General features: G+C 40.2%; 1 protein-coding gene across 1 annotated transcript in view; it reads left to right on the top strand.

Annotated features, from left to right (window-relative positions):
• The first annotated feature begins 2,619 nt into the window (after positions 1-2,619).
• The window catches only part of GLCCI1 (glucocorticoid induced 1), a 50,876-nt gene continuing 28,521 nt past the window's right edge, over positions 2,620-24,974 (top strand). The window contains exons 1-2 of the mRNA XM_042816457.1: positions 2,620-3,055; positions 19,561-19,712. Coding sequence (XP_042672391.1) covers positions 2,620-3,055; positions 19,561-19,712 — 588 coding nt within the window. The remainder of the gene's footprint in view (positions 3,056-19,560; positions 19,713-24,974) is intronic.

The following is a 24,974-nucleotide window of genomic DNA, read 5'->3' as shown; positions in this document are numbered from 1 at the left end:
ATTCAGCCCAGAGAAGCCTGAGAGGGGATCTTATCAATGCTTATAAATATCTAAAGGGCATGTATCAAATGGATGGAGCCAGGCTCTTTCAATGGTGCCAAGTGACGGGACAGTGGGCACAAACTGGAACACAGGAAGTTCCATCTGATCATGAGAAGAACTTCTTTGAGGGTGACAGAGCACTGGAACAGGCTGCCCAGAGAGGTTGTGGGGTCTGCTTCTCTGGAGATACTCAAAACCAACCTGCACACTTTCCTTTGCTACCTTCTCTAGGGAACGTGCTTCAGCAGGACAGTCTCCAGAGGTCCCTTCCAACCTTTAAGATTCTGTAATTCTGTGATTTGCAGGAGTTGTGGAATAGTGTCTAAATACCATATAAATTTTAAAGTCTTTCGCTAGTTCCTCTTTGCCTTAATCTGATGTAACTGAGCACTGTTAATAACTGCAGTGTATTAATCATTGCCCTACGCAGGCAAAGATGTGCCTTTTCTCAGATGATCCTAAATGGTTTTTAGTCTCTACAAGACATTACTGTATCAGCAGTGTTATCTGACAAAACTAAAAACATAGGAAAGTGTGCTTACTATTTAAAATACTCCAGGACTAGCATGAGCAGACTACTACTACTACAGAATGGCTTCTACAGCCAGTTTGATGCCAGTGCAGTGAAGTAGAAAAAACAAACTAGATGGACTTCATAAGCTGTGATTAAGCACAGTGCTAAATCCCCGGAGAAAAAAAGTCTCTATAATGCAGTTATAGAAGCAAATTTGGCTCATGTTCCCAGAAGAAAAGACTGGACTAATGGAAAAATATACGGTTGCTGACTTTTCTTAAAATTAATTTATACAAGTGGCTCTGCTGCCTGAGCACATGTTCGTGTGGACGTGAGGTGTATTATTCCTACCCTTTTTGTAACATAACCGTGGTGACTGCATCACATGATGCTAGTGCAAACAAAGTCACATTAACAGCCCATGAATAGATGCATTTTCCTAGAATACGGTTTCTCATTGGGACTATCGACTAGTTCCTGGGCTACCAGAGGATAAGGATAGGTACAGACAGCTTTGGCAGTATAGGGTAAGGGTAAGAACCTTCACAGTGGTAGAAGATAATTGTGTCTATCATATAACTGAAAAAGGTACAAAGGATATAGTTAATTCTGTGAGACTACTGCTTCGTTACTGTATCAAACAATAAGAACATAGCTTTTAAACGTTACCCATTCTATTTCTATCTCTTCTCTATGTCTTTTTTGCTTTTAAAACCTGCATTTTGAATCTGAGAAGCCAGCACATCGAGCTGACTTCCCCCAAGAAGGAAGACTTGCTCCTTTATTCCTCTTACATCAACCTACTCACATTAAATTCAACATAAACTGCTCTTGATGGATTCGACTCATCTCTCTAATCTTATAGCCATCTGATTTTTAACTATTAAGTTACTCGCCTCTTTTCTTTCTGTCCCACTCCCTTGTGTTACCAGTTCATCTAGTGGGAGCTCTTTCTGCCACAGCGTTGCTTAATGCCACTGCAAAACTTTATTTCCTCCTTGACTTTCTCTGAAAAGCATTTTTTGACATACGTTAAAAAAAAATAATAATCTCATCAATTTCATAGAAATCTATACGCGGTGACGATTCTACGTTGAATTAGACTTTGAAGATCTTCTGCCAAAAAGAAAACCTTTGCACGCGCCTGATGGTCACACACGATTGGTGTGGGCGTGCTGGAGGCCATCTTTACAGCCACCTCACACCTCGCGGGGCGGCAGGGACGGAAAGAGCTTCGCAAAGGGCAGAGCGCCTCTTGCTCCGACTGAAAAGCCGAACAGATGGGCCTAGAGAACCCCTCCATCCACCAACCGCCCTCTGCACCCCTCCGCATGGCCACCTCTTCCCACCCGCCCCACCGAGGGCCCGCCCCGCCTCCTCGCAGGGCCCGCCTCCCTCAGCGCTGCCACATCCCATTTCCCGCATCCCGCCCCCTCTCCGTAACGCCCCGCCCCCCTCTGCACATCGCCGCCCTTCGATTGGCTCAGAGCGGAGAGTGAAGGCAGCGCTGAGCAATAGAGTCAGCGCTGGCGCGGCGGCGCTGCCCAAGGGGCGTGAGTACTGCCCGCCCCTACCCGTCGCGGCCGGGCGTCGGGTCTGCGCGCTGCCATTCGGCGGTGGGTCGGCGCGGGCGGCGGATGGTGCCGGCGGCGGCTCTCGGTCGCTGGCGGGGGACGGAAGCTGGAGCCGGCCGCGAACGCCTATCCTTCCCCCGGCCCTCCCGTCCCGTCTCCTCTGCGCGCTCTCGTCGCGCCCCGCCGCCCTCCGCTGTGAGCCGGCGGCGCCGTACGATGTGAGCGGTCGCGGGACTCGGCAGCGCCCCCGGTGCCCACGACGCTGGGGCGGGCAGCGATGGCCGGAGCCCGGCGTGGGAGCAGCCGCCGATAAGAAGCGCCGGGGGCAGCCGGGCGGCGGCGCGGAGACTCCCCTGGGCCGGGAAGAGCCGCTCCCGCCCCGCCCCCTCTCCTCCTCCCCTGCGGCCGGTGCATGCGGGACGCCGGGGGCAGCGCTTGGGTCCTTCCCCCGCCGGAGAGCGTGAGCCGCTCGAGGCCGCGCCCCCCGCCATGTCCTCGTCGTCCAGCTCCTCGCAGACCCCCCCGTCCCACCACCAGCCTCCACCGCAGAGGATGAGGCGCGGCGCCGCCGGGTCCCCCACCGCCGGTGGTGGCACGACCGGGGGCCCCAGCAACGGGGGCGGCGCGGCGGGGAGCAGCCGCTTGCTGCAGCCCATCCGAGCCACCGTCCCCTACCAGCTCCTGCGGGGCAACCAGCACAGCCCGACCCGCTCCCCCTCCGCCTCGGTGGGCAGCAACACCGGGCCGGGAGGGGGGCGAGGCGGCAGCCCGCCGCCCCCCAGCGCCACGCCGCCGTTGTCGGCGGGAGGCGGCGCGGCCGAGGCGGGCAGGGTGAAGGGCCGGCAGCGGCGCTCGCCGGACAGCAGCGGCAGCAGGAGGAGCAGCTCACCTGAGAGACGCAGCCCCGGCTCCCCCGTGTACAGAGGTAACGCACCGAGAAGGACGAAGCCCGCTTCTCGCCCCCGGGTCCGGGGGGGTACGTTCGGTTCGCCCTTAACGTCCGCCCCCCGGGGAGAAGGCAGAGAACGCGCCTCACGCCGCTGGGGTCTGTCCCCTCGAGGCCGTCCCCTGGAGCGGGGATGGGGGTTGGTTGGTTGGAGGTGCCGGAGCTAATCCTTGCTGCAGGTGTAGCGCTGCGTGCGGGCTGCTGCTGCCGGTGGGTCCGAGCTGTGCCAACCGAATTGCTGAATGTGTGTTGAAAGCAAACGTCTAGCGGTCTGCCCTTCTGCACGGCTCTGTTTCTCAAGTATTTCCTTTTATTTAGCCTTCTCCAAGGGTTAAAATCACGTTATGTTTTCAAATACGGGCTCCGCGGTAAGAAGGAAATTCCCATATTGAAGCGCTTAAAAGCAAATAGCACCGGTCTATCTGTCTCGTTATACCGAATACTGTACCTTGGAGGCTGTGGGAGCCCCAGCCCTGTAGCCCGAATGGGCCTGTAGAAGTTTAAAATGTTGAACTGGCTGGTAGTAATTGCGACTTAACCTGTGTCAGGTTGTCTGCTGATGCGCTGAACGCGTTAAAGTGGCAGTGGCCATCTTACCTCCCCCCGCCAGTCCCTCGGCAGCTGAATGAGGCTGCACTGAGCAGCCCCGCTGCGCTATCGGGTATCACGCATCGCCTCTTCTTGGCTCAGCACCCCCCGCTTCTGCGCTCCCTTCCTCCAGCCTCGCTGCCTGCCCTTTCTGTGGCAAACTGCGGTCTGTAGTGGTTGCCGACGTGTTTTGTAGCTGTGGGTTCTGTTATCTTCTCGCCAGCCCTCCCCCCTTTCAGCCTTAAATGTGTAGTAAATCCCTACAATCCGTAGTAGTTGTAACGGAGGCAGAACAACGTGACCGGGGATGGTCGTAAGGCATGGGCAGCGTTTTGAGAAGGAGCAAGATGTCAGTGCCACCTGTGTGCGGAGTTAATCTGCAGCGTAGTGTCTGCGCTTAGGCAGATGGCCGAATTTGTTGTTAACATTGAAACAGAAATACTTTGTAACTTCTGCATGAATGCATGATCTTCCTGTGAAGTTTTTGCACGCTTCAAGATGGAGCTGCTCTTCAGTGCTGTTGCTTCATTCAAGCTCTAAATAAGATTTTCAAGATCATATTTTCCCCACTGCATGGAGCTCTAAATGTACATTTCCTTTTTTCCCCCCCTTTTCAAAGCTTAGAAAGTGCTAATAGGAAACAAAACAAAACCAAAAAATGCAGTGCACATGGATACTGCTAACACTGAAGCTGATGATGAATGCTGTAAATAATTACGAGAACCTGGTGCAAAACATTGTAGTGGTGCAGCGTGTGAAGGTCTGCACTCACTGTGTGTTGAGGAGAGAGGAACGTGGACAGTTACCTGCAAGCGAGGAAAAACGCTCCAAACTGTGAAACATTTCATTATTACTCATGGATTTTTTTTTTTGTCTGAGGGGAAATTTTAATTTTAGAAAGTGGTTTTAATCTTCATCTGTGGGCTATTTTGCCCTTAATAAATTGGGCTATAAACTACTGCTGAATGACTTTTCCGTCATTAAACTTGTTGCAGCTTGCCTCTTGGTGAGCCACACTAGCAGCACACACAACCTGATGCAGTGAGAGCGCAGCGTAGGAAATCATAGATGGTCCATCAAGAAATCCACTCTGCAATCTGTATGTGCTGTGAGGAATTTGGACCCCCCTCCTCCAGGTCTAGCCAGCTGCTGCTGCAGAAGCTGACATCCTCCAGCAAACCCTGAATGAATGAATGAAAACAATGTGATCACCCTAATAATGACCGCAGTCGCACACGTCATCGGCTTTATTTTTACAGAAATGCAAGCACCATTTCCTAGCGGGTTAGGACAGCAATGTACACTATTTCTTCAGTCTTCCAAACTAAAAAAGAATACTGTCCTCCTTCAACCCCCCCAAATTTAGAGCCGTTTTACACAATTTGGAATATTGCTGTGTGCTGTGGGCCTTTGGTCTTTGTTCCCCTGCTTATTCCCATCATTCTAATGCATGATGTCTAGATTGTGAGAATGATGTTTGTAGTGTGTACGGTGGTAGTACTATGTAGAAAACTGGTGAACTGAAGGACTGCTGCAGTAATAATGGAGGGCTTGAAAAGATGCCTGTTTTCAAACACAGGCCATCTTGCTGCAGCTTGTTAAACAATGTGCTACTCCAGCTTTTTATAGTTGTGATCAGTGTTCAGGTCTTGGGGAAGCTACTTGGTTAAGGGTTGTTTGGTTTTTTTTGTCAATTTTTAAAAACATTTCCACTGCTGTACAGTGTAAGCATAGGCTGTAGGTATAATCCTGTTGTTTTTCTCACCAGTGTGAGAGATCTGTTTGTCTTTGGCTCTGCAGTCTGATTTAGACTGTTCCACAAACGTGCTTGTGCTGCAGGCAGCTTGTGGTTCTGATGGATAAATGTTTTTCTCTTCTGAAGACACCTGCTCCTTCCCTACCTCATGCCAGCCTGTCTTGAACTGGATATGTCCTATTTTGTTGTAAATATTTTGGTGATTTGTCAGAGGTTGGTGGGTTTTTTTGCAAATGATCTATGAAAACAATCCAGCTTTGAGCCTCTACAGGTCAGTGCAACTTCCATTGCAGGCATTGACATCACTACTACTTCATGAATGAAAGCAGCATGCTGCCTCTGCTCCTATCGTCGTGCTCCCTTTTCTTCCTTCCTAAAATGCCATGTATGTTTTTGTTCTGTAGCAAAATATTGTGTTTATTAGGTATTTTCTTTAAGCAAATGTCAGGATTTTGTAGTTCTTAGGAAATGGTTGCTGCCAGTATTGGGTTAGTGTTGTTCATGAATGATGAGAAATCATGAATGCTATATGCTAATTGCAAGATGCTAAAGAAGCAGGAAAAAGGGCAAAAAACTTACAATGCCATAGGATAAACCTGCTGTGTGTGAGTCTATTCCTTCCCTTTAAAAAAAACAACAACAAAAAAAACCACCTTGTTATTCCTTTCTCATAGACATTTATAGCCTGTATTCATATTTTAGAGCTGGCAACTTAAAAAGTGGTTGAATATGACAATGTATGGTTTCCTTAGAAGGAATCTATGTACTTATCTGGTGGCGTAAATGTAAGAGCAACAAGAATGAAGCTGTATGTTTTATGACAAAGGACAACTCAATAATAAGGCAAAAAAAGAAAAACCCTTTTTGAGATGATGAAACAAAGTGTATTTCTTGTATACATGTAGTCCTAGTTGCAAGCTGTTTTCATACCTGGATAAAATCTGTAGGTTCTGATGTTATGGAAAGCAGTTTGTGTAAATCTAAGGGAGTGTGTTTCCTGTGTAGTTTGTCTTTTACATGGTATGTGATGTTTCACGTACAAGGAATGTATAAGCGATTTCTGTACGGTTTGATCTCAATATTGTTTTCATCAAATGCTTTGATTTATTTGGTGGTAACCATGGTGATACATGAGAAAAATACTGACACAAAATACTTTAATGTACTCAGCTTACAAGCTTATACTAAACTGTTTTTCCGTAGGAGATTTTTTAAAAAAGCAGAGGTAAATTTTAAGAATGTGTGAAAAATACTTTAATTACTTTGGCTGTTAAGGGTTCCTAATATCTTTTACTTATCAAAATAGCTCCTGAGCAGTTGTCAGCATTAAAAAATATATATATATGCAGAGCAACTGCATAACCCAGGTCTTAGTAACAAGTATGTGGATCAGCTGTTATGCTAGCAGGTAAGACTATTGGAGTGAGGAACAGGACAGGCAGTATTGCTGATCTGTGGACTTGTAAGGGATGTCAGTGTTTAAAAATAAAAAAATTCAGACTTCAAAAGCCAGAGCTGTTTTGATATCCTGGATTAAAGCCATCCAATGTTTTGGCATCGTAAGCATTTGTACTAGAGATCGAGATGATCTTTCCTTTATTTCTAACAAATGTAGGTAAGGAAGTAATTTTTGTGATGCTTCCTATTTCCTGATGCCTGAATAATAGCAGTGTTCCCATAATTGAATGGCCAAATCAGTTTTGCTCCAGATTTGGCCTGCTCGCTTCCCAAAATAACTCTTGCTGGAATATAAGATGGTGATATAGAAGACAATAGTTAAATTCAAACCAGTTGTTTTAAAGTTGAAGACTTCTATTGTTACGTGTTCTAATATCATCACTTCAAATAAGAATAGTTATTAGATGTCCTTGAGCATAAGACAGAGTAGCTGTTTGTGTTTCAGGTTAAGATAGCTGCAGGAAAGGAAAAAATGGGGAAGTGTTTTCTTCATTGAACTTACATGCTACTGTAGCAAGGCATTATTTATTAACAACTTTCCCCCCACACAAATGAACTTTGAAGAGGCGTATATATATGACACTTAATTCTTATTCTTTGGGAATAAGCAAATATTAGTGCCTGTAACTGCAATTTCCATTAGCATAGTAAACCTGTGGCTAATAGGAAAATTTGGTTCCTGAAAATCACTGTTTCCATTTTTTGTCCTTTTATTTCCCAGGAAGGTAGTGGGGAAATGGAGACTATCTTAAAAGGCAGGTAGTGTGGATCAGAAGAATCTATGGTAGAACCATGAGGACGTCACTGGTGTTTGCTAAATATGGACTTGCAGATGAGTTGTTGAGCTTTGCTGTACTGCTAAAATTGATAACAGAGAGATAGTTACTTTGAAATAGAATTTATACGGTTACTCCAGGTATAGTCATGGGAGAGAAAAGTAACTGATGCAGTAATTTTGAAATCTTTGTTCAGCTCAAACTTGAAAGAAATAGCTGTAACAATGTGAGACTTATTGGAAATGAAATATGCTTCTTTTTGCTTCAGTTGGTTAATATTAAATTTTTTTATGGTACTTTATCGATCAAGTAATTATTTTCATCAGAAGATGGTTATAGTTTTTCTTCATAGTGAAAAATGAAAGATCTTATTGAAGCCAGTTGGCCATGTCCTATGTAGAGAAAAGCATTGTCAACACTTGATGCAATAGCTGGTTTTCCCTGGACTTAGCATACATTCAACAGAATGAATATACTAGAGTTTAATGTGTTGAGTAGCATTTTTTTTAAAGTACCTTTTCTTGGTGAAAAACAGGCCCTGTCGTGAAGATACATAACTGGAAAATTGGCCTCTAGACTTGAGATAGTTAATTCTGTTAATGATGATCATTTTATTTTAATGTTAATATTTAAATGCATCAAGTTTACTTTCTTTCAACACTGTCTCCAATGTAATCCTATAGTGCACTAACAATGGCCCAGGGCATTTTTAGGCAAGTATTATAAAATAGTATTTGTATCTCATCATTAGAAATACTACATCCACAGCAACTCACGGACCCAAGATTATTCCTTCCTTCTTTTTCTCAGCATTTTCATGAGAGATTACAGTGAAGGAACATGAATGTACATAATCCTTTATATGCTGTATACTTCTCCCTAAAAATTAGTTTGGTTTTCAATTGTGCTTTTTTTCCTTCATGACGTGACTGAAGTTCACCATTGGCTTGGTTTATTTTACCAGTTGTGTTATTTTTGAATCAGGAATTGAATTTTCAAGCTTGAAAATGGCTAACAGGTACTGGAAGGTATCGCAGTTTGACACTTCTGCATTATGGGTATTGCATGAAGTATCATGGTAGTACATAATGTTAATCCTTCTGAATAGCAAGTCAGTCTCCTTTTCTGAAGCTGGGGTTCCATCCGTGAATTACTTGTTCATGGTTGAAACTGAAATACGTGCTCTTTTGGGAGTTTGTTCCTTCTCTCCCTGTTACGCAAGTACAATGCTGAGATCAGAACTTTTCTCTTATGCCATGAGGGTCCAAACTCTTGGCTTAATTGAGCTGCAGTGAGTGAGGAGGAATTGTCCTGGTCTGTATATAAAATACATAGTTGATGTATACAAGAAAGAATACTTAAAAAAAAAAAAAAAAAAATTCTATTAAGACATTAAATAAAAAGGTAAGAAATCCATAAAACTAGTGGGATAGTTGATATTTTTGTGAAGCTTATGCAACAGTCTGGTTTGATGGAAGTGGTTGCATTTCTTCGTGAGTTCTCAAGGTGCTTGCCAGGGATTCTTGACCCAATAGTACAATAGTACTCTTCCTGTGCTTCATATGTGAAAGTAGTTATTCACACCTAGTGGTGACATGAATAAGGGGTGATTGTAAAGTGGGGAGTATTTTTCTCTGTTAAGATAGGTCTTATAGAAGTCTAACAAAGAGTCGTAATCAAATTTGTCTTTTGGTTAAATGTCTGATTGCAGCTCTGTACGTTCAGTTTGAAAATTTGCAGATAATGTATTTGTCCAGTGAAAATGGAGTTGGAAATATATGAAAGCACTGGTGTTTTTTTGGCAATCTTGAAACCTGTTCTCAGATTTGATCCTCAGCATGCCACCTTCACCTGCCCTACTCAATTGGTATCAGCACTGCTGCTTATTAGCCACAACCGAGTCTTACCAAAATACTGATTGTCACATTTTAAAAGCAGATTAACTTTCTTGGGATGGAAAAAAACTAGATGTAAGTGTCTTTACTCCAGCACTAGCTGTTTTCCACACAATTTGTAAATAGGGATTAACCAAACCTATTAGTCTTGGTTTGATGGAGGATGGTTGTAGTTAAGTTTCATTTTTTATGTTAGTAGATCTCTTAAGTGGCTTTTATATCAGATATTGCTGCTTTGGAGGCAATAGGTGCTTCCTAGTAGCTCATAAACTGTTACAAGTTTGAGTTTTGAAACTTTAATGACAGATTTTTCTTAAATATTGTATTGGTTAGATCTTATTTAGTGTTGCATGTGCCCTAAAAATAAACAGTGACATAATTGTTTAAAAGGTTTAGCTTTCAGTACTATTATTGTTAAATTGAGGACTAACTATTTGAAATAGAATTTATTCTCTGAATCAAATACAGATAATTAGCAGCAGTGTTTTTTATGCGCAGTTTGTTTTGTACAACCTGAAACTAGGTTTGCCCAGACTACACATCTTATTTCTTCTTTAGGAAGAGTGTTTTTTATTTTTCTCAGTAAAGATAGCAGTTCTGTCATGATTTTCTACTTATCTGAAGCCTACCATAGGATTGTCCTCACTGTCTTCTACAATGGTTCCAGTTTAGACTGTACTTCAGGTGTCCTGTTCCTTGAACTCTATAAGTCACCTGTTTGAACAAGGGTGGCTTCATCTTTCTTTCCCACATTCTCACACCAGGCATTGAGTAAGGAGATTAATTGTAGGTATATTGCTGAATGTAGTAACATGTAGTAACACTCCTTGCTTGGCTTATCATTATGAAGTTGCTGGCATTCTTACTATGAACTTGAAAATCATTTCACCAGCTACATAGATTTAACACTTTATTTTAAGTAAGTATAAGTCTGTTTTTTGAAATTGTTTTCAGTCATGGTAACCACTTCATTGAGAAATGATTAGATTATTTTGCCTTAGTCCATGGACAGTGTACCGACACATTTTCAGGATAATACCAACAGGGTATTTTGAGTGTATCGGGTTGTGTGTGGCTGTGTAGTTCTTGTGCAGATAAACAGAGTCTTCCTGATAATATGGCAATGGCACTTGATATGAGAAAGTACAGTATGGACTTTATCTGTCATGTGAGGCTTGGGATAGCAGGAGTACACCATGCTCTTGCTTGGTGGTTCTGGTTCAGCAGGTGGTCCCTAGTCAACTCTGTTGATTCAGTGCTGGTCTGCAGAAACTTGCCCATAATTGCAAACCTTGCTTCCAAATATGACGTTGAAACCTGTTACGGCTGTTTGTGAGTAGTGTGAGTGCAGACATAAATGCCTGAGTCTGTGAACGTACAGGTTCTGGGGCAGTGGTACAACTGCTTTCCATTTTATAACCCATACTGGATCAGAAATGTTGCTTTAACATCTTGCACTTTGTTGCCAGAATTCAGACACCAAGACGAGGTGCCAGTGAGTGACTGTGCAAGAGCTGTGTGGGTATGTGCCATAGTCTCAGCCACACTGCTTCCAAGCATCATGGCAGAGCTCAGCTGATGGTTTTTCTTTTTTTTTCTTTTTCTTTTTTTTTTTTTTTCTTTTGAGTCTGAAGTGCTGGGAATTATGTTGCACAGCCTTTTGGATTTTGCAGTGTTGAATGTATACCTTTGTATCCAGCGTGTCAGATATCATCCAGAGTCTTTCTGTTATGTAGGATATCATAACTTTTGTTTTTTGAGCAGTGGGGAGCTTGACTTGTTCGTTCACTGAAGATTAAATCTAGACTTAAACTGAGTGTCCTGGAGCAGACTTTGAACAGAGACTCTAAAAATATCAGCTAACTGCTTAAGAATGCAGAATAAAACTTTGGTTTACACAGAAGTTGGGAAACTGCCAGGTTATGGAAGAAGTGGATTTGGGCATTACTATAGAAACAGAAGAATTTGTAATTTCAAACCAAGTTGTGTACTGAAGGATGCAGTCCTTGGATTGTTTGTAATGCTCATTTTAAGATGGTTGTGTACATCTACTGTAATTACTTCTAGGGAGGGAATTAGCCTATTACGATTGTTCTGTGTAGTCTTGTGGTTTTATTTAGTGGTTTTTGTTATGTTTTATGTAGATTCGGAGGAAGTGGAGAGAGCTTTTCCAAGAATGATTAAAACAAAAGCCTCTAAGATAGTATTTATGGAGTCTGACAGCTCAGAACATGGGTGAACAGAAGCAGCCGATGCACTGGTGCTGTTTGTACTGTAGATGTTAGTTTTTTACTGCTAGACCTTCTTCAGTTGTTCGAATTTACATGCATATACAGCAAAACAAAATCCTGCAAAAAGTAAATGATGTATAAGGCTGGAGTAAAGTTTCAGATTACCAAAGGAAATAGTTTGATAAATCCCGCTGAACGTGGTTGCTCTGAATGTGGAGAGAATCTGATTTAATGAAAAATATTAAACATAGTGGAATCTTTAAAACATCACTAAAAGTTGAGGAGCTGATCTGATGGCATGGACATTCATCCATGAAAAATGCTGATAGGAGTTTGTGGAGAACCTGAAAGAAACAGGAAGGAACTCGAGGTAACACGTCACTTTGCTGATCAAAATCTTAACTGAGGATAGTTAAAACCCAAACAGAATTAGTGTCTGCACTTAAAGACCAAATCTGGAAACTGTAGTTGAAGCTATTCTGTAGCAAGAGAAAAAAGAGATGATGATCCACAGTTGGCTTATTGGAACTGTGTATTTGGAATTAGAAATTGCCTCAGTTTTGATGCAGGTTATAGGGTTTTAATCAAATCAATTAAGTGGTTGCTTTTAGAACATTCTAGAACAGCTTGCTCGGGCTTTTATATTTTACCTGTGACTTTATAAAGCAGTGTATTTGAATAGGAAGTGGTATTATTTGTATAGATGTGAGAAGAGCCGATATATAGTTGCATTTTTAAATTGTGGAAAATATGAAGTCCAGTTGTAAATTATTGAGATCTACTGGTCTGAATTCTGCTTTATGTCCAACATTAGAGCAAATTCCGAGGGATAGTGGAAAGTATTGTACTTTCCACTAAAAGTAGTGAGAAGCAAAATGATTTTTCCAAACTGTGTTGTGCTCACCCTGTAGTTTTTGTAGGAGAAATTATTTTCTGCACAGGAAATAGATCTTAATCTGCTTAGGCAAATTTCAGAGCTAGGGTGATGAAACCGTAGATGAGTTTTGAGAGATTTAATTAGCACGCAGGTTAGGCAGCAAAAGTTGAAGGACCTTGGGAATCAAAATAACAGAAACGTGAATAACAGAAATGTGAGATTTGAAAGTCTAAAATGTGTGTTTATGTATGTGAGGTAACATTTGATTTCCCCTTTGTGGTGTTGGAAAATGCTGGAGGGTGGAGTTGGGTGATGGTGGGATCTCTGGCTGCCAGCATGAAGCGACTGAAGAAGTACTGGGCACAGGTTGAGTCTTGCAGAGTGAGCAACCTGCTGAGACACTGTCTGAGGTGCTGCAAGTGTTTTGGAGCTCCATGCATTAGTCTGGTTTTACTTTTCTATTTCTCAGTACTTTTTAAAAGGAAAATATTATTCTTGCTTAATATAAATATCTCTAGCTAGGAAAGTGCTTTCTGCCTGTGGTCAATGGTGATGAGGATGATAAGTGATAACAGTTTCATGGATTTCCATTGTGGTTTATCACAATGGTGATAAATGCCTTTTAGCTTTTTACAGTGTTTGTTTTTTCAACTCAGAATAACGTCTGGCTGCATTTTGAAAGAAATTGGAATTAAACATGTACAAAACCCTCACCTTTCCAAAACATGTCATTAAATTAACTACTAGGAAAAAAAAAATCCCCTCAGAATAATCCAGTTTATTCAACAAGGGTTGTATTATCTTCAGTTTCTGAATTAATGCCATATGTTTATAATTTCATTCAAGATTTTAATTTTTAGTACACCAGAAGTAGGAATAACAGCTTCAGTGCTCTTTTTTTTTGGCTCCCAGCAGTTTACTTCTCAATATTGGATACATTTATCATTAGCTGATCTAAATTAACTAAAATGAAGAAAATATTCTCCCTTTACCTGCAGAAGTGACCAGTGGCTAATGGTTTTGTTCTTTCTTAGTGTTTAGCTACTGAGCTCTACTCAATTTTGCTTTCCCTTCCAACAGTAGGGATATGTTTGAAATAGCATCATTTAATAAAATCAGGTAAGTTTAGGTCTTTGTGTATTATTTACATCTGAAACAATCTTAAAAATGCTTTCTAAAAATCTGGAACGTATAAAAATAAGGGTTTTAATTTACTTTTCTGTGTCCTATTAGAATGCAAATGCATAGGTTACATCTGTTGAACAAAGCAGGCTTTTGTGGTCTTAAATGCTTAGTCAGTTTTTAGAGGTCCTATACATGGCAGGTTTAATCTTTGTGAGAATAACTTGGCTTTAGAGGGCTAAAACTTTCTTCCTTTGTTTACTCTTCTTACTCAGATTCAAGCTTTCTTTCTATGCTTGATCTCTAGGGATAATATTGATTTTTAAGTAGTTTTGCTCTGAACGGAATCTGACTTAGGAAAAATACATGTAAGTCATGTTTTGTTTGACCTGTAGGTAGGTGCAGTAGGGACATGAGGCAGAGACTGCATCCCAGCACTGTGCTTTCCTGTGCAAACATGGAAGGAGTTGTATGGTATTGAGGTGTCATGCATAAAGCCTTGGTGATGGCGAGGTGCTTTGACCTACCTGTTGGATTCAGTGGCTGATCAGAACATGAATTACCTTGGCTAGGCTCCTTCATCATGGCTGTAGAAGATGACTCAAATAGTTGTTTCCAAATAGTCTTACCGTGGGTGTTTGTCTATAATTTTCCTTTGAAAGGACAAGCTATTTTTGTTTGTTTCTTCATTATAAGCTACTTCTTATATTGATATACTTGCTGTTTCATGCAGTTCAGTTTGAATTCTCCTAAACCTCGTGATGCACAAAAGACGTTGACTTAGCTGCTAAGCTGTGAAATGCTGTATGTGGAAGAAGGGTTCCATAATTTTTACATCTTCTGAAAAATCCATGATGTAGAAAGCACATTGCTCATGGACCTGGATCTCTGTGACCTCCTGTCTGACATGGCCATACTTGCTCACACTTCATGTCACAGCTTCCTCTGTCAGCTTGGCCCTTGAGCTGCTGGATTATTTTGAATGGCAGGTATGAGACCTGTGGACTGCATTCAATTTGGTTGTTGGAGACTGGGGTAGGTCGTGATGCTGTTCTGTACCTCCTTTTTTTGGTCAGTTTGAATGATGAGAAGAAACTGGAGTTAATTGTATCTGCCTATTTAGAGCAGTTATTTCATGATGTCATCTCCACTCGTTTTTAGTCATCTAGTCTCGGTTTCTAAAAATGGAAACTTCAGAACAGTCAAATCAAAAATACAATGTGGTGTGTGCAATACAGACAAGGGAGCTGAAATTATGGTATTGTTTCTAATGGATCAGAGTAGCTTGAAATGACTCTTGTCATATTCCCTTAGAAGCAAAACGCCGTAGTGCATTTTGAATGTTTAAAAAAAACTTAAAGTGATCAAACTGTTCAATTTTAAATTAAACAGAGGAATACTGTAATAATGCAAAAATCATATTTTATGCATTCCAGCTGCATACTAGGGTGTTTTTTGAGTTGCTATATAAAATCCTATTTCTGGTTATTTTGAATGAACCACATGTGGCAAACAGCGTGCCCATAGTTGTTCTGCACCTCTCTGAGCTGCTAATACCGTAGGTCAGCAAGTCTGCAGATTTGTTCAGGAACAAGTCTGTCAGTCATTGGCAACTGGGAAATGTCTTTGGAGCTTATAGATCTATCCTGTGGAGTAAAATTTCTGGGTACCCCAAATCTCCCACTAATCTTCCTCTTGAGAGATTTTTGGCTCCAGTTACAAGAGAAAAGCCTTCCTGAGAAGGAAGATAAAATGATGGTGGTTTTTTTTTTTTAATTTTTTTTTTTTTAGCAGCTTCCTAATCCCTGTTATTGTCTTTTCCCCTCACACAATGCCAGTAGAGACAAACTCTGAAAATAAATGCACATTGGTTTGCCTATCTACCTGCATAATTAGAATGGGAAGTGCCATTGATTGTATGTTAGGAGTCAGTACGGTATCAGTATATACTCAAAGAACCAAACAGCAAGCTGAAAAAAACCTAACCAGCATGTTCAAAGGCCATTGCTCCTCTTCTATCTGAAAGTCTACTTCGGTATTACTCAATAGATCAGTTTGAAATAAATGAAGAAAAAAAATGTGGAAAAGGTGTAGCAGAAGAGGGGGATGTAGAGTAGAAATGTTTTGAGTAGTCATGAGTAATAGTGGCTACTGTCATCACATGACCTGAGTGTTGGGCTGCCATTCTCAGTAGTTAGTGTGGGTCACCATTCCTATTTCCGTTTCTAGGTTACAATTTCTATTCCTGTGCTGTGTTCCTGCGTACTTCATTATTTAAAAAGTGCCAAACACAGGCATTTCTGAATTACTGATATTGCCAATTGCTGTAAACTTGTCATCTTCAGTAGGAATGTCCCAGATCATTCTCCTTTGTGTTATGTTTTCTGGTGTAAACATCTCCTTCTAGCCAGACTAATAGTACTTTAACTTTGGGGCTTTTGAAAGAAGTGCATCACATCACTCCAAGTGAGTCAAGAGTCTTGCAGGCCTCATGTGTTGAGTGTATGTGGACAAAATTCTGTGGAAGTTAGTATTGATTTCCTAGGTAAAATTTTGCCAATGAGTCTCACACTTGGAACTCATTTCATTAGTAGCCCTGAAGTTCCAAGCAATCCAATATAGCTCATTTCACAAATGTGTGCAAGAACTTCTTTATGGTGAGGGTGACGGAGCACTGGAACAGGCTGCACAGGCGGGTTGTGGAGTCTCCTTCTCTGGAGATGTTCAAGACCTGCCTGGATGCCTACCTGTGCAACCTGGTGTAGGGAACCTGCTTTGGCAGGGGGGTTGGTCTTGATGATGATCTCTGGAGGCCTCTTCCAACCCCTACAATTCTGTGATTCTGTGATGGTGAACCAGCAGGTTCTGTAGAGCATCAGTAACTAAACCAAAGAGGAAAAAAAAAACATGAAACTGTCACATCTGTACTGTGGAAATCTGTAGTGTTATTTCTTGGTATTGTAACTAGGCTGGTCGTTGAAGTTACCGATGAGCTTTGAATAAAAGATTAGCCTTTTGGTGGAAGATTTTTGCAGTCAGGTGACATTGGTAATGAGGTGACAGTACTTCTGGTTTTAGGGATGAATGAGTTTTATTTTTAATTCATGTTTTTCATTCTACTTGAGAGGAATTTATCGTCTGAGAAGTTCTCAAGATATTTTTAGTGTTTTGGAGCTGGGTATATCCATGCCAAAATGTGAGTGGAAGAGCTTTGGCCAAATTTGAAGCTGTCTGCTAGATACTGAAAGACATGGGAAGAAAAGATGCTGATAAGTGAGCTTTGGATTTAGCTGAAGCAGTTTTCAGGATGGTACTGATGCTGGCTTTCAGTCTTGCTCCTTTTCTGCAGGTAATTTGCTTTATTGCGTGCATGGCAGAGCATGTTATTTAAGCCAAAACAGGCTGTGATCATGGCTTGAGATTATGTGCAGGTTAGCTGCCTCTGCATTGGGGAGGGAGGCAAACTCTTCATTTTAGAGCAGTGGCAGACGGTTTTATTTGAACCCTACATCCTTTTTGAAAGAACTGTCGTGTGTTAGTTGTACTGAGTTACATTTTGCTGGCAGAGAAGTGAAAACCTTTTTTCAGTCGTTCTAGGTGATATAGTTAGAATTCTTTTGGCTGTCGATGCAGCATGCAGAGCCATAATTTCACGCAGCTTGTGTTAGCTGATTCCTGCTGGGAGGTATGATCACTCAGAATTTTACCAGCTGTAGTGTTCAAGTGGGCCCTTGTGTCATTTTATGTAAAATCATTTATTGCAAGAAAGGTCTAGCAAAAGCTCTTAAATACATACCATTAAAACTTGTGGCATATTTTACAGAATGCATGAGGTATTTTGCCTTCCTACAAGCGTATGTCTTGCTTTTGTTATTTATAGCTTACTTTTTCAAGTAATGTAATACTGAAGTACTGTATTCCTAAGATTATTTGTTCTGGAGGCAGTGCAGAGCTCTTTTTGAGATGAAGCATCTCACATCACTGGAAAAGAAAACAAAATTGTTCTGACTTCCTCCTATTGTAGTGAAATCCGTTCATACACTGAGTGCTGTTAGATGTGGTATAGTCTGAAATGTGAGCAATTTTTGAAACTTGTGAATATTGCTCAAACTTCTCTCAGTGCTCAAGGCAGTTAATAGAACACAGCACTGCTGCAGCCCTGTTGTTCCTCCTGGCTCCCCTGTGGTTGTTTCTGCCCCATGTGTTCTATCATCTCTTCCTCTAATGGTGAAAACTATGTATTTTACTTTTTTTGCATAGGTTTTAATTTTCTTTGTATTTACCTCAGTTTATCACTGTCCTATGGGTTCATGCATCTCCTTGTGCCATCCCAAGGTGTATATGGAAGGAGCAGACAGCACTTGAGTTGTCATTACATTAGTGGTAGCTTTGTTTTATTGGTTTATGCAGCTGAGGAACTGTGTCCTCAGTTTATTTCCTGTCATTCAATAAATACTGAGTAGGTGCTTAAAAGACTTGGACTTTCATTTGCTTAGCTTTAGGGCTTTACAAAGTGTCCTGCAATTCACTTCCAAGGTTGCCATGGAAAAAAATATGGTAGCTTTTGGTGATGCTACTTTCTGTTCCTTTTGTAATGAAATTCTGTGGGCTCCCAATGTAAGGTTTACTGTTGCCTTTCCTCTGGCTGTAGGGCAAGGCATAGACCTCAGTTAATGCTCTGATTGCATGTGTTTTTGGGCTGATACTTTCTTGTATTAGTGCAAACCATACCCTAATCATTGTGTTAATGCTATGTAAAGCATTGGTGATGGAGTCTGCCTTTTGACACCTAGGCAGTCTAACAAGAGAAAATGCATTTGGAGATCCTTGACCTCAAAAAAGTGTACAAGCAAGTGTTGTCAAGTTTTGAGCAGCAAACAGGATTTTGATGGGTCAGATCATTGCATAGCATGTGACTGCTTTGAAAGTAATTTCACTTGCAAACCTCCTTTGGTGGGAGTGGGCAAGATAGACAGTAGCTGTAATGTAGGGCTTAGACTGGCTTATGTAAAGTCTAGAAAATGAGTATATGAAGTAATTTTGCCTAAAGGACAAAACAAGATGATCCAGAGAACTTGCCATAAAATTCTGACGTGGGAAGGAACGATCTCATGAATCACTGTACTTTTTGCTTTACAAATGAAATGTAGAAGTGTTCCATGATCTAAGTGTACAGGGAGAGGAATACAAGACTGTAGGCACCGTGATGAGTGAAGGCAAACGTAGTAGCTGCTTTGACCTGAGCGATGTCAGGGCAAAATACAACCACGGGCTTCTAGCTTGCTTAGGCCTGTTTGAGATATTGTAAACAATATGGGATGCAGTGCATGAAAACAAGAAATCTGGTGTGTGTTTTTTGAGAATCATCCTTCTTGTCAGGGTTCGTATTTTAGAGTTAGTGAAGCTAAGCAAGCTGACTTGAATAAATAAAAGCCTGAACTGATACTTTGTTATGCTTTCTTATTCAAGACATCTGGCTTTCCTGAATTGCATCACCACCATTTGTTTATTTTCTTTGGTGAAAATGAATCGTACAGGTAGACTTGTTCTTAGCTGGTACAAACACGTGGTGGTGTTTTTTGTAACTAAGCTTTACCTTCTGTATTTTTTTCCTCCTTTGTCTGATGTTATCTGCATTGATGTAATGGCATTCTTCTTGGCTTAGCATTTAGACAAATGCTTCTGATATGTTCTTGCCATTGTCTGTCATAGCTAGCTTTTAACATTTCATGTCCAATGTAGCCTGACTTTCTTTGTTAATTTTGTTCTGGTTTTCCACAGTGGACAGGCCAAAATCCCAGCAAATCAGAACTTCTGGTACCATAAGGCGAACTTCTTCTTTGGACACAATTACAGGACCTTACCTCACAGGACAGTGGCCACGTGATCCGCACGTACACTACCCTTCATGTATGAAAGATAAATCTACTCAGGTAAAAACATACAGCAACACAGCGGAGACGTTTCATGTAATTGATATCTTTCTGGTAATGCTTTTTTCACTTGATCTGGAATCTCAGCACAATTTCATACCAGAGGAGTGTAGATTCACTTAATTTTATTATAAAGCCCTCTAAATAAGGTTCAGTAGTGTTGTCCTTATCAATGTGAGTTCAGTAACATGCTACACAACTGATGGTTAATAGTGTTATGCATTTAGTGGACAGTGCTGTTGGGAAGAGTTACCTATTGAAGCTGTACTTCAGAGTGAGTCTTACACAAACTATGTGGAAAGGAAAGAAGGAAAAGGAAAGGGAAAAACTACTGAGGCTCTCTATGTCCCAGTACTCCTGGATCCTTCTCAGGGCTCTGTCCTTGATAGGATCTGCTAGCAGTTGGGCTGCTGTGGCATTTATAATGTTCCATCACTCTTTGGCTGAAAGTTAAATATTCTTGTTTGCCCAGCTTCTGGTCACATTGGCCTTGTTGTCCAGAATGTTCGTCACCATCAAGCAAGTTAAAAAAATAATTCTGAAAACTCAAATCTGTAATGAAGAAGTCATGCATTTTTTTCATAGCATTGCTGGGGTACGAAGCAAGTTTTCTCAATTTCACTATTCTAAACTAAACTGATGAAAAATAGGAAGAACTATGTCTTTGATTATATTTCTAATTTAAGGGCCATGTACTCACAGTTATGCCAGTTGTCTGTGCTGTGATTCTGGTCCATTGTTACCAGTGGTGTCCTGTATAGAAGTATCAATATTTTCCTGTCATCTTATCTTCTGTATGTAACTCTGTTAAATCACTAAGACTTTTCTTCATGGAAGCATATGTTGTAGCAATGCATATAATATCTTTAAAATATCAAAGATTTTGTGGTCATAACTTCACCTGTAGATGTACAGTTTTTCATTAATCTTCTGTTTCCAGTGATTTGCCACACATTTGTTGCCTGTGCTGGCTCTGTTGCTTGCACTGCAACATTTCATTGTTGCAAATGCAACATCTCTTTTAAATTATTCTAGGTTTTAGTCTTCCATGTAATACTGACCAGTTAGAATGTGTAAATGATTTTTCACATATTTTTAATGTGCTGTTATGCAATGCAAGAAGCCCTCTAATGGGGAAAGGATACGGGCAGAAAGCTCAGGGGGAAAAAGTCTGTGTGAGTTCTCAAAATGTGATGTTACCTGTGTAGTCTGTGGAGAGCTATTAGCCTAACTAATAGCCTCACTGGTATGTAGCTTTAATATGATCCAGAAGTCCTGTCTAATGAATTTGGGTATCAAATGAGTAAAATTTGTTCAAAGAAGCTTAGGATTTACAGAAACCTGTTGTGTGGCTCTTAAAAAAAAATCATTTGTTCAAATTCTGCTCATTCCTCTTGAAAACAAGCAGACATTTTTAACAGAGAAGAATAAGCAGCCATCTTCGCAGTCATGAAGGATCTAAATAAAAAGCTGTTAATTCTGGGTTTGCTTATAAGGTACTTGAATTTCACAATGCTGTATCTTGAAGGTCTTTTTTTAACCATAGTTTCTGTCCAGGAAAATTTCTGTAGCGTGCTTTGTAGTTGCTAGATTTCTTATCCCCTTTCATGCTAGTATACCCAAATCAAACCTTACAAGTACTCTTATTAATGAAATATTTGGCATATTTAAGGTTTTCCAAACAAACCTTTTCACTACTTACAGAAAATAGAAATAAACTTGTTCTAAAAATACTTGAGCTCCATGCATTTGGCAGTAAAATTACTTTCCTAGCAAGCTGAAAATAAATGTTGAGGTTATTCGACCTACTGGCTGCCACCTTTGGTCTCCTTCAGAAGCAAAGCTTAGTGAGGGTCAAAAAATATTTTGCCCCCCAAATATATTGAAACAGAGGAAAGGCAGTACTACGGTTTCTACAAGGTGAAGGATTACTTCAAAGGAATTAACATGAGGAAATTTGCTTGGTTTGGATTTGTATGGGTGTCATCTTATTCAAATTATACATAAATAAAACCAAAGCAATTAGCAGTTTTTAAGCTGGGTTGGGAAAGTGTGTATTTAACTACTGAGGAGTGCACAGATGCAAAATGGAATAAGCATAGAGATTGGCACAGCAGCTTCCAAGCTTTTGTAGGTAAAATGTTCAGTGGGAAGGCTTTTAAAGGAAACTACTGAGTTATGTTTTGATTTTGTTTTTGACTGAACGCTATGTGGTTTGAAGCCTATCTAGTTTCAAGAACCAAGGATGAGTTCCTAGGTCTTGATAGAATGTATGTATGACAAATTAACACCCTGCTCTTTGCATGAGTACCAGCACGGGTACTTTCAGCACGTTGTGTTTCTTGGATAAGAAACAGTTCAGAGCAAGGGAGTCCATATGGTTTTCAGTAGCTGAAAATAATTACAGTTAGTAGTTTATCAGAGTGGAGGATGGTAAGAAACGATAAAAAGATAATGAAAATCAATAAAATTAATTTTTTGTATGTGTTTTTATTGGAAAATAAATTATCTCATTTTACTGATCTCAGAATCAGTACTTCCAGTACAACTTAGGTTGTAGGTGGAATAATGATTTCTCATTCAAGGGTACTTATTTTCCCTAATGTTTCATTAATTTTTAGATCTAGATTTTGTGCAGTTCTGATGAAGATGGTGATTATTCCTTAGAATTGATGTAGTAAAAAATCATAATAATAAAAAGGTGGTATTCTGGTCATTGTTGGTTAGGTGAGTCTTACTATAAGTTCTTTGAATCTGCACAGTGCTAATGAATAAAATGTCTCTCTTTAAAATTAAATCAGTATTATAAAAAGTTTTCAGTAACATCTTATTACTTAAACAGAGAAATAGAGCTCTGTGTTTTGTTTTCATTTCTGTTCCTTTTTGGAGAATAGTAACTATAGTTCATTAAGTGTTTTGAGTGAAAGCAGTGAAGAGGAGTGAAGCTGTTTCATTTGCTTTTGGAAAAATATCTGACAGCTTCACGTATGGCGATAACAAATTCTGCATCTCAGCTCTTCATGCATTTGTGTAGGTGTTTGTGCATATGCATGCAGCTAGCTGATCTTCAAGGAGCGGCGTGTTTTGGGTAATGAAAGATAAATATTTTGTTTAGTACAGTTTCAGATATTTCAGAAATGGAGGTAAACTTACTGCTATACTGTGTTATTATACACACTGACATACCTTATATATCCTTGTGTACCCTTCCCAAATTCCTCTGCTTTCCTGCCTCCCTCTCCTTTTCAGTAAAGTTTGAGTTTTCAATTAAGAGAATTTAAAATTCAACTGGCTTCCTTCTGTGTTTCTTCTGTCTGGTTGGAAACACTGACTGAGCAATTTTGTATACTTCTTTGTGCTATACACGTAACAATTTCTGCCAGCTTTGAGCAATAATTCTATGTTGAAATGGTTATGCCTAACCTCAGAATCATCAGAAACAGTTGGATAATCATCATAGTTTATTAATGTAATTACTTGGCAGTAGCTAAATCGTTGAAAGCATTTTTTATAAAATGAAAAAGAGAGATTTGGGATAAAAACATTTTCAATGACATCAGCATCATATATTGCCAGTTAAAATTAATTTATCTAATCTTTCTTGATCTGAATAACAACAACAACAAAAACAAACAAACAAAAAAAAAAACCAACCAAACAAACCAACCAAATGTCCAAGTGGTATTTGAATCAGTGATTCCTCCACCATTTTAACTGGATTCCAAGATGCTTGGATATGCCTTTTTTCATTGTATATGGCAACTGTGTATTATACAAACAGCAAAGAAGAGAGTTTGCAAAATGCATTTCAGGATTTTTGTTGAGCTGTTCTCTAATCTAAAGAATAATGCAGAGTTAAGCTGAAATGCTTGGCTAAAATATTTTTTCTACTTCCATGTAGATTCAATACTTTTCCTTAACCACCTGTGTGATGTTTTTTTCCCTTTTGAGTAGATTTAATTCTGTTGCTTAAAAACTGACATAATAAACAAGGAGATTGAAGCTTTTTAAATGGAATATTAGTTAACAGGATTTTTTTTTTTTTTTTTTTTTTTTAACTTTTGAGTGAGGTATCAAGGAGAAAGGTGCATGCTGTACAACTACAAGTTTACTATTCTGACTTAACCTCTCAGATGTTTAAGAGGAGTCACCTATAATCAAGTCAGTTTCTAACTCCTTAGGGCATTTCTTGTTGTCAATTTCTGAAGGTCATTTGAATGCTCTAGAAACATGTGAAGGCTGATCAGACTGTCTAGAGCTGTTGTTGCATTTTTTTAAATAAAAAAGTTCTTCAGAAACATTACCAACTCCATAGTAAAACAGACTCATGTTCTTAATCTTTGCACCTATCCCACAAAACTAGTTCTTCTGGGATGCAAGCTAGATATTGTAATTAGAGTGAAGGGCTGGCTATAAAGTGTGAGATGTTTATTTCAGTCTTATATTTAGGTAGGTTGGTACGTTGTTCCAATCTGAATGAAATAAAATGTATGTAGATGTATATCTCTGATATAGATGGAAAAGCAAGGCAGAATTACTGAAGGCTTTGGAAGAAATGCTAATCTCTGCAAGGCTGGATGAGTTAGAACAGTGGTAATTGTGATTTACGTTAAAACTGAGAAGAGCAACCAGATGTGGTGTTTGCAGCTCACCCTGTCCTGGGCAAATGCTTTGTGTCAGCTGAGATCAGGACCTTCGCATTTCAAAATATCAGCCATGCTCCTCTTGAAGTTGAGTCATGCATTATTTAAGCCTTTCCAGGTTCTCATCCTAAAATGTTTTGAACCTTAGTTTCTTCTCATAAAATTGTAGGAAATATCCTGGTTCGCTCATGCTTAGTACAATAAATTTGTTTCAGCTTTGAAGTGGCGTTGCCAGCTTCACAGGCAGTACTGGTGACCTCTGTTACTTTGTTTCTGACTTGAGATGAAGCAGCTAACTCTGATTTTGCTTTCTGTGATGCAGAAATTTGTCTTCAGATACCATTTTGAAAAAGTGTCTAACATGTGAGGAGTGCACTTTGCAGTGGCTTCAGATGAAGACTTATGTGAATAAGATTGTTGTGTAGAAGCTGTAAATAAAGATGGGAAAACAACTTTCACAAAATGTGGCTTTGTCAGGGGTGCAGTACCACTTGTTCTTATTTCTGTTGTATTAGAATATGAATCTTTTTTTGAGAAGTTTTGCTTGAATATAAGGATTTGGGATTATAAAGCCCATGTTTTTCTTCATTTAGTGTGGTTATGGTAGAAGCAGAAATGT

This window comes from Centrocercus urophasianus, unplaced genomic scaffold (assembly GCF_019232065.1).
Source record: "Centrocercus urophasianus isolate 14NV4802_14NV808 unplaced genomic scaffold, USGS_Curo_1.0 seq_16, whole genome shotgun sequence".
Taxonomy (NCBI): domain Eukaryota; kingdom Metazoa; phylum Chordata; class Aves; order Galliformes; family Phasianidae; genus Centrocercus; species Centrocercus urophasianus.
The sequence above is the reverse complement of the archived record's forward strand: the minus strand, read 5'-3'. Positions and strand labels throughout refer to the sequence as shown.